We start from the raw sequence: 9,815 nt of genomic DNA, 5'->3' as shown, positions 1-9,815 counted from the left end.
TTAAGTACTTTTAAAAGCAAGTACTTCTGTACTTTTACTTAAGTAAAAATCTGTCTTTACAACTTTTACTTGTAATGGAGTAATGTTTGACCAGCAGTATCTGTACTTTCACTCAAGTAATGGAGTTGAGTACGTTGTCCGCCTCTGTGTATATTAAATGAAAGTATGGACATTTATTTACAGAAGTAGGCCTATATTATGTCATCATACCTCAAATTTCTCTATAAAGCACGACTCAAATTTCTTCTGTGTTTGACGTTGCATGGTGTTCCTTATGAACGCGTCCAGTGTTCATTTCATAGAGGGCAGCGCGTTTCCATTACAGATTTGCGCAAAACTTTTGGCGATATGTGTTTCTTGGAGGTTATAGTACATTGAAGAATGATCATATGACTTTTTACATGCGCCATGTGACCTGTAAATGCGAAAAAGCCGTTTCCATTGCAGTTTTGCGAATTATTCCTTTTTCGCATTGCCTGAAAAACCACCTCATGCGAGCGTAAAAACTTTTTTGCGATATATGGGCGTTTTTGCGAAATTGACGCGTTTCCATTAGGCATATTTTCAATTCGAAATTTCAATTTGCGCAATTTGAAGGGTAATGGAAACGCGCCTACTGAGCTGAATCAAATCTTCACCACTGAAAAAAGATTGTGCTCTTTAAAGGGTTAATTCGCTGGTTCTCTCACATGACAGCACCACGTGATATTGATCCCGTGACGTCTTGTAGCAATTTGACAGAAGAGGCAGCAGGTAAGCGAGAAGTCAGATATATTTATAATATTTTTGCTAGAATTATTGCTTATCGGGTTCACAAATAATTACCAGATAACTGTATAGTAACGTCTGACTAAACACAAAGTCTAGGCGCTACCTTTCCAACCCGCTGTTTTCTGCATTAGCAGTTGTCAGTGGCTCTATCCATTCAGTATTTTTGTTTGTTTGTTTTGAAGACGTATAACAAATTTTATCCAATTATTTTAAAAAGATGTGTACAGACCTACTGAAACGTTTAGTTAATCTCATCTATATTTTAAGTGAATTCGCATTTTTACCCGTTCACCCCATATATATATCTATGGTTCACCCTTAGCTAGCTGATACACGACCCCTGCTAACGTTACGCTAAATCAGTTTTATAGTGTTTATTAGTAATACATTGTAGTTTTTGCACAGTAATCAATTGTAATCTTTGTTAAACATTTTTTTTCAGTGTGTGTTACCGTTTCTAACCACTTTTCGAGGGGATAAGTTAGCTGGAATGAGTACAGATGCTGCAGTATTTGTCATAGTGGCCTTTTCAGGGACAGCACGTCACTATTTGATATTGTGTTCAGTTTTAAGGTCCTAATATACAAGAACTCAAGATGGATATCCGAGGGGCAGTGGACGCTGCCGTCCCTACCAACATCATCGCAGCCAAGGCCGCAGAGGTCCGAGCAAACAAGGTCAACTGGCAGTCCTACCTCCAGTGAGTACATCTCAATACCACTTCTGCTTCAATATTCCTCTCCTAGATCCAATGGAACAACTACATCTGAAATCTGAAAGCATTTTTGGGTCATGTAGCATACTGTCAGTATCACAAGAGACCGAATTTTCGGTGATGCCTGAAATGCTGTCTTTGTAGGCAGCTCACTAGTTTGAAGAGGTCACTGACTATGAAACAAGAACAAAACCAGTTGTGTATCTTCAGAATTGTATATCTTGAGAATTTGGATCTTGGTTTCTTTCTTAGATACAGATTAAATAACTTAAGTTAACTTAGCATATTTGCTCATTTCCCTGGTGTAATGCTTCTCTAAAACAGGAACAAGTTCTAGATCGTTTAAGGAAACTGAGTTTGTGTCACATTGTCTTGTGACAGTTATGATGGAGTTAATGTGTGTGTGTGTGTGTGGCTGTGGCTGTTTCTGTGTGTTTTTCTGTCTTTTTCTGGTTCTGAGAGTGAGTGATTTAAGGTTTGTCATTTCTTGTATGCATAGTCCTCCCTTAATGTTATTCACCAACTAAGTGAACACTACTTTTTTTTTTTTAATGAAGATGTTTCTAAAGGTAGTAATTTATGCTTAAGGAGAATCTAGGTAATTATAGTTATGTTAATTCGCTGGTTCTCTCACATGACAGCACCACGTGATATTGATCCCGTGACGTCTTGTAGCAATTTGACAGAAGAGGCAGCAGGTAAGCGAGAAGTCAGATATATTTATAATATTTTTGCTAGAATTATTGCTTATCGGGTTCACAAATAATTACCAGATAACTGTATAGTAACGTCTGACTAAACACAAAGTCTAGGCGCTACCTTTCCAACCCGCTGTTTTCTGCATTAGCAGTTGTCAGTGGCTCTATCCATTCAGTATTTTTGTTTGTTTGTTTTGAAGACGTATAACAAATTTTATCCAATTATTTTAAAAAGATGTGTACAGACCTACTGAAACGTTTAGTTAATCTCATCTATATTTTAAGTGAATTCGCATTTTTACCCGTTCACCCCATATATATATCTATGGTTCACCCTTAGCTAGCTGATACACGACCCCTGCTAACGTTACGCTAAATCAGTTTTATAGTGTTTATTAGTAATACATTGTAGTTTTTGCACAGTAATCAATTGTAATCTTTGTTAAACATTTTTTTTCAGTGTGTGTTACCGTTTCTAACCACTTTTCGAGGGGATAAGTTAGCTGGAATGAGTACAGATGCTGCAGTATTTGTCATAGTGGCCTTTTCAGGGACAGCACGTCACTATTTGATATTGTGTTCAGTTTTAAGGTCCTAATATACAAGAACTCAAGATGGATATCCGAGGGGCAGTGGACGCTGCCGTCCCTACCAACATCATCGCAGCCAAGGCCGCAGAGGTCCGAGCAAACAAGGTCAACTGGCAGTCCTACCTCCAGTGAGTACATCTCAATACCACTTCTGCTTCAATATTCCTCTCCTAGATCCAATGGAACAACTACATCTGAAATCTGAAAGCATTTTTGGGTCATGTAGCATACTGTCAGTATCACAAGAGACCGAATTTTCGGTGATGCCTGAAATGCTGTCTTTGTAGGCAGCTCACTAGTTTGAAGAGGTCACTGACTATGAAACAAGAACAAAACCAGTTGTGTATCTTCAGAATTGTATATCTTGAGAATTTGGATCTTGGTTTCTTTCTTAGATACAGATTAAATAACTTAAGTTAACTTAGCATATTTGCTCATTTCCCTGGTGTAATGCTTCTCTAAAACAGGAACAAGTTCTAGATCGTTTAAGGAAACTGAGTTTGTGTCACATTGTCTTGTGACAGTTATGATGGAGTTAATGTGTGTGTGTGTGTGTGGCTGTGGCTGTTTCTGTGTGTTTTTCTGTCTTTTTCTGGTTCTGAGAGTGAGTGATTTAAGGTTTGTCATTTCTTGTATGCATAGTCCTCCCTTAATGTTATTCACCAACTAAGTGAACACTACTTTTTTTTTTTTAATGAAGATGTTTCTAAAGGTAGTAATTTATGCTTAAGGAGAATCTAGGTAATTATAGTTATATTTTCTAACCCATATGTGATATTTACTGTTTACATAGTAGTATAGTTATTAACTCTCCCCTGTCATAAAACCCAGAAAGCTTTTCAGTGATGTCAGAGTCTTTATATGATTGGCTTCCAAAGTGCATGTGAGACAAGTTGACTTTTCCAATGAAAAGACATGTAGCTTGTCTTTTCCTTTTTGTATTACAAAATCCCTGTCTTCTGTTTTTCTTCTGTCAAATGTGTGTTAATCACTTCTACTGTTCAAAAGTTTAGGGTCAGGTTTAGAAAGAAATTAGGAAAATAATACTTTTATGTAGCACTTGGAGCAATAAATGGGTTTTAAAATGTTTAAATTGTAAAAATTCTGTTTCAGATAAATGCTGTTTCTTTGACCTTTCTATTCATCACATAATCCTGAAAAAAATGCATCATGGTTTCCATAAAATTATTAAGCAGCACAACTGTTTTGAACATTGATAATGATAAGAAATGTTTCCTGAGCACCAAATTTCTGAAGGACCGTGTTACATTGAAGACTGGAGTGATAGCTGCAAAAAAAAAATCAGCTTAGCCATCACAGCAATAAATTGTATTTTAATATGGACAACAGTTATTTGAAGTTGTAATAGTTTGTTTTTGCTATATTTTTGATCAAACAAATGCAGCCTTGGTGAGCATAAGGACTTCTTTCAAAAAATCCTACCGACCTCAGACCATTCAGACTTAAAGGGGTCATACTTTTATTCTCGCTGTAGTATTGTTGCTGCCGCCATGTCGTGAAGACGCTGTGTGTTTCGTTGTGAAAGCGAAACTACTTTGTTTGGCCTTCCAAAAGCGGACGATAAATTAGGGCTGAACGATTTTGGAAAATAATCAAATTGCGATTTTTTTTTTTCCAATATTGCGATTGCGATTTAATATGCAATTTTTTTTTTTAAAGCTCTTTATGTTCTGTATTATTCAACAAAGACAAGCTATAAATCATTGTATAGTATGACCAACACAATATTATATAGATTAAACATAAATGTTATTTTCTGTAGGCCAGGCCTATATGTTACGATGAAATTAGGTGATGCATGAATTGATATGAATGACATTTTTATTTAACAACTACAATCACAGTACATTGACTGATTTGTTGAACTTCCAACCTTGTAAGCATGTAATAATTATGACAACATCATTAAATTTATATTTTGACCTCACTATTCGGGGAACAGACACAGTCTTAATAGATTGGACAGCACAAGTACTTCTATCATTTAAGCGGGTAGAACAAAAGCCATCATAGTAGTTATTTGAGAATTGGCTTACTAGTCATATGGAGCACAGCATCCTGGAGATGTTGTCCGACAGTAGTTCCGCTCCGACTCTGCTGGGGTGCAGGCCATCAGCGCGAAAAAGCCGAGGACGCTCCCAGAAAAGATTCCAATTATTAACAAAGAGCAGTTTCTGTTCTTTACACCATGACAATAACCATTCGTATAAAGCAAAAAGTCTTCTGAAACTTTCGTATCCTCGTCGATACGTGGGAAGCGGTCCTGACACGATGATCGTCGTCACGGGCGATCAGGCTCCTGAAGTCCCTCTTCAGTGTCTCCGTGTCAGTGTCAGCTTGGTGTCGTTAACCCCGGCGTGAAGCATGACAGCTCCGGGGCTCTCGTCGCCCTTCAGGATCGCGGGTGTCTGCGCAGAATCATCGAGAACACGAGCACCAGGGAAACAGTGACCGCCATTAAAGCAAGTAACAGTGAGTAAAACAATGGTAATGTGTGTGAATAGAGTATTAGCAATGTACACGAGATTAGCGGCAACCACGCTGGCGATGCTAACGGGCTATAAGCTAATAGTGGACTCGGGAAATCAAAATAAAACTAGTGATAAGACGCTCTGATTGTTTTTGTTGTAGAATACAATAGAGGATATATTCACACGCTATAGAAACTCTGCTACCACTGAATCTAGATCTGTCTCTGTCAGAAAGAGATGCATTAACGAGAACACTAGTGTGCTATTTATGAAGGCTTTATCTTTAACACCAAGCATTTCTGCAGATCTTCTCTTTGATTCCTTTAACTCAAAAGTTAAGAATGTTATTGATGATATTGCTCCTGTAAAAGTCAGTAAGAAGACTGGCAGACAAAAATCACCTTGGAGAAAATCAACAGCAGTACAGAGTATGAAAAGACAATGCAGAAAAGCTGAGCAGATGTGGCGGAAGACGAAACTTGAAATTCACTATAGCATCTATAAAGACAGCCTTCGTGCTTTCAATGTGGAGCTAGCCACAGCCAGACAGACCTTCTTCTCAAACCTTATAAACAGTAACTTAAACAACACTCACCCTCTTTTTGCTAATGTTGAGTGTAGTATTTGGACCAATCAGACACACAACTATTTGTTATATTTAACAAATAATATCTAACGCCCATTTATTGTGTTTAAACATGTCTGTGAAAGATTACTGTACTGTGCAAAAAAAGAATTGCAATGCTGAAAAAGCATTTTCTGTGACAATATTTGGATTTGAAATATGGCTGTGCGATATGGACAAAAAAAACCTATCGCGATTTCTTTGATCAGTTTTGCGATTTCGAGATTTTAATCACGATTTTGACACACAGACATGCTTTACAGTCATAAATGCATTCAGTGTGAATTTGAAACATATTTCCAAAAGAAAACCAATTAGAGCTTTATCAAAAAGCTATAACATGTGACATAAGGCAAAATAATCACTAAGTAAAGGTGTAACAAAATGGCTCTATGGTTTTTTTTGCCATACATTGGTCATAGAACTCTTTGTGGTGTTGCCTCAGATGTTAAACTAGATTTGTTGCGCCAAGTTCACACGTACTCCGTCTGCAGTGCGTATACAGTATGTGTATGCGGTGCAGAAGCAGCACAGACTCATTTTGCTTTCGCACAGGATGCGTTTGCAGTCCGCTTCTGATCCGCGGCTGTTTACCACAAACACAACATTTATCCATTATTTTGATTTCAAATCCAAACGTTGTTTCTGAAAATGCTTTTTCAGCATTGTGATTCTCTTTTATCACAGTACAGTAATACAATCTTTCATAGACATATTCACGTTTAAACTCAATAAATATAACTTTTTAACTACCACCACGAGTGCCATCTATTATTGCCTTATCTAAAAGTGCACTTTTCCTTGTTTTAAATCTAGCCAAAAAGCCATGTAAAATACGCACCACAGACGGAGTGTGTGAACCTGGCGTTACGTTTGTATGCCCGCCCAGTCTGTTCTGTTCTCGTGCTCCATTACATACATTAAATTCCTTGTTTTATTGTTGTAATTATTTTTTTATGATTATTTTGCAGTTGTACTGCTGTCTATGCAGGGTCAGACAGCTCTTAGATTCCATCAAAAATATCTTAATTTGTGTTCCAAAGATGAACGAAGGTCTTACCGGTTTGAAACGACATGAGGGTGAGTAATTAATGACAGAATTTTCATTTTTGGGTGAACTATCCCTTTAAGGTGTAGATACTCGTTTGTGATCAATAGGACCCAATGGGACAAGTAACAGTTTTATCAATGGGCCCAACCCATCATCCCATCCTTATTATTGAGTCCTGCAAGCTCTCCACAGATGAGAGAAATATAATTTACTTGTGTAGGCTCTTGATGGATATATTGGATCTTTGACAGATTAAAACAGTAAAAAAATCAAGTGAGAGTAAATATGTTTAATAAAAAGAATGTGAACAATTGATGCACTTTGCTGCATTTGCTGCAACTCCTTTTAGTCATTGGTGAGTTTCATGCTTTTCAGGGGCCAAATGATCTCAGCCGAGGACTGCGAGTTCATTAAGAAGTTTGAGATTGCCGGGTCTGAGGACAAGCAAGCAATTCTGACAAAAGAAGGACATCAGGTGGATATGATATTCTTCTAATATTAGTTTTGCCCCTACCAAACTTTTAAATAATTATTTTAAAAGAAGAAATGTACCACATTAATTTAACATAAGAGAGCTAGATCATTACCTGTGTTTTTAGGCTTACAAGTTGTATTTCTATTGAAGTCTGTACATTTAACAAATTTTTCTAACATATTTCGTTGTAGTGTGCAAAGACCTTCCTCAACCTTATGGCTCATATATCTAAAGAGCAAACAGTTCAGTACATCCTAACCCTGATTGATGACACACTGCAGGTAAAAACACACACCATTTCAGAGACAAAAAAAGTCCAACTCTAATGTCTGTTTTCTCATTGCCTGTCACACTTAAAAGCTTCAGAGTGTTCATTTATAAGGCATAAACTGACCCCGTATTATCTCCGTTGAAAGGTGTATAGTGTATTGAAATGAAAAATGCGGACAGTTACATGAATATTACTATGACATTTGCTTTTTGTCTCTTCATAGCCTTGGTCTTGCCAATGTTCAAAACGGAAAAATGTCACGTCCTCAAACTGGTTTTGATTCATAATGTCACTCTGTCATTGGCCTAGATACAGATTGATGCTCTAGCTTGGCTGATTCGCTGTATAGTTTGTCAATATTATCTTTTAAGTTTGTGCTGATAGATGACCTTCATAAAACCCACTTTCAATTGCTTTTATGGAGTCTGTGGTTCTGTGTACAGAGTCTATACTGAGTATTTCTGTATTCATTCAGTGACTTGTCCCCTCACAGCTCATTTAGCCTATGCCTCTATGATAAAATCTTCTATTCATATGCAAAGTGGGTATAATTTTAAAACAAAGATAAACAGGCTCATCTTTCTATTTAAAAAATTTTTCATTTTATAAATGTGTCTCTGGGGAAGTATCATGTGCATTATGTGTAGGGTGTATTAAGTATTTTTCAAGGATGCAACAATGCTACCAAGTATAGCTCATGTTGTAGTGGTGATGAAATGGAAGTACTTCACCCTTGCAGATATAGTCACTGTCTTTTTTAATGTCCATTTGTGGAAAGCTTTTAACTATATATCAGACAATGTGTCTGTGATCGTAATTTTTCTATAATCACCCAGCTTTTCTTATCAGTTTATTTTATGTTGCAATAATGGATCTTCTGCTCTACTATGCAGGAAAATCACCAGAGAGTCAATATCTTCTTTGATTATGCCAAGAAGACTAAGAATACAGCCTGGTCATATTTCCTCCCAATGCTGAACCGTCAAGACCTCTTTACTGTTCACATGGTAAGTTGCTATCAGGCAAAAAATAGATAAATATCTATAATATACACTACTGTTCAAAAGTTTGGGGTCTTTAAGGTTCTTTTTTTAAAGAAATGTATACTTTTATTCAGCAATAATGCATTAAATCAATCAATTGTGAAAGTAGTAAAGACGTTTGCAATGTTACAGAAGATTTATATTTTTTAAAAATGCTTTTCGGCTTTCTATTCACCAAATAATCCTGTCAGAGTTTTCACAAAGATATAAAACACCACAACCATTTTTAACATTAATAATAATAATAATAATAAGAAGAAAGGTTTCTTCTTTTTTTTTTAAACATATTAATGGCTAAAGTCTGATTATACTGTATTCAGCACAAACTGTGCTACAATAATATGCGAGCAGCATGAAAGTACATGTTTGTGTTTTTGAGAAAACAATGTTTATGAGTGGTTAGTGGAAAAACTAAATGTTTAAGTCACTGAAATAAGGCCATAAAACACATACAAAATATTTGTTCACAAGACTTTTGAGAACTGGATGTGGTAGACTAGAGTTTTTGCTACAAAATGATGTGAAAATTATCCTGTTCACTCATTTACAGAAAACAATATATTGATTTAACATTTGTAAAAGCCGTTTTGTGATAGAATGCCCTTATGGGAGGGAGTGACAATGGCCATGAATATTTAGTGATTCACACCTGAAAGACAAAGAGCCTCCCATAATGGGCCATCAATATGAATGTGACTGAGGCAGGTAAAAAAGAGTGTGAGTAGAGTAAAATATTGTGGGTTTTGATTATTATTTGTATTTTATTTGCAGTACAGTATAATAAAAATATACACAGTGAAGGTCAAGGACACATGATTGAACATACTGATCTGAACACTGAGACTTGAACAGTAACACACCTTTGTGCCAAAGATTCATTCATAATGTTAACACTGACACTACTTTTATATCTTGTGGTTTTATATGTTATAAAACATTAAACAAACATCCTGGCGTTGTGAGACATTTAGACAATGAAATGGCATATTTCAAAATGTTTCACTTGATTTCATACATGTAGTCAGGAATTATATTTTGGGAAAAGTCTTAACTAGTAAAATGTGTACAAGTTATGAATAACACA

At 36.2% G+C, this 9,815-nt stretch overlaps 1 protein-coding gene across 1 annotated transcript in view; it reads left to right on the top strand.

Moving 5' to 3' along the window:
• The first annotated feature begins 2,115 nt into the window (after window positions 1–2,115).
• Window positions 2,116–9,815, top strand: part of atp6v1h (ATPase H+ transporting V1 subunit H) — a 42,031-nt gene continuing 34,331 nt past the window's right edge. Inside the window, exons 1-5 of the mRNA XM_016561262.1 lie at window positions 2,116–2,184; window positions 2,769–2,902; window positions 7,318–7,417; window positions 7,609–7,698; window positions 8,582–8,695. Coding sequence (XP_016416748.1) covers window positions 2,799–2,902; window positions 7,318–7,417; window positions 7,609–7,698; window positions 8,582–8,695 — 408 coding nt within the window. The 5' untranslated portion in view covers window positions 2,116–2,184; window positions 2,769–2,798. The remainder of the gene's footprint in view (window positions 2,185–2,768; window positions 2,903–7,317; window positions 7,418–7,608; window positions 7,699–8,581; window positions 8,696–9,815) is intronic.

The sequence above is a fragment of the Sinocyclocheilus rhinocerous genome, unplaced genomic scaffold (genome assembly GCF_001515625.1).
Source record: "Sinocyclocheilus rhinocerous isolate Xijiao unplaced genomic scaffold, SAMN03320098_v1.1 scaffold1581, whole genome shotgun sequence".
Lineage (NCBI taxonomy): Eukaryota > Metazoa > Chordata > Actinopteri > Cypriniformes > Cyprinidae > Sinocyclocheilus > Sinocyclocheilus rhinocerous.
Note: the sequence above shows the minus strand (reverse complement) of the source record. Positions and strands in the feature narration are given on the sequence as shown.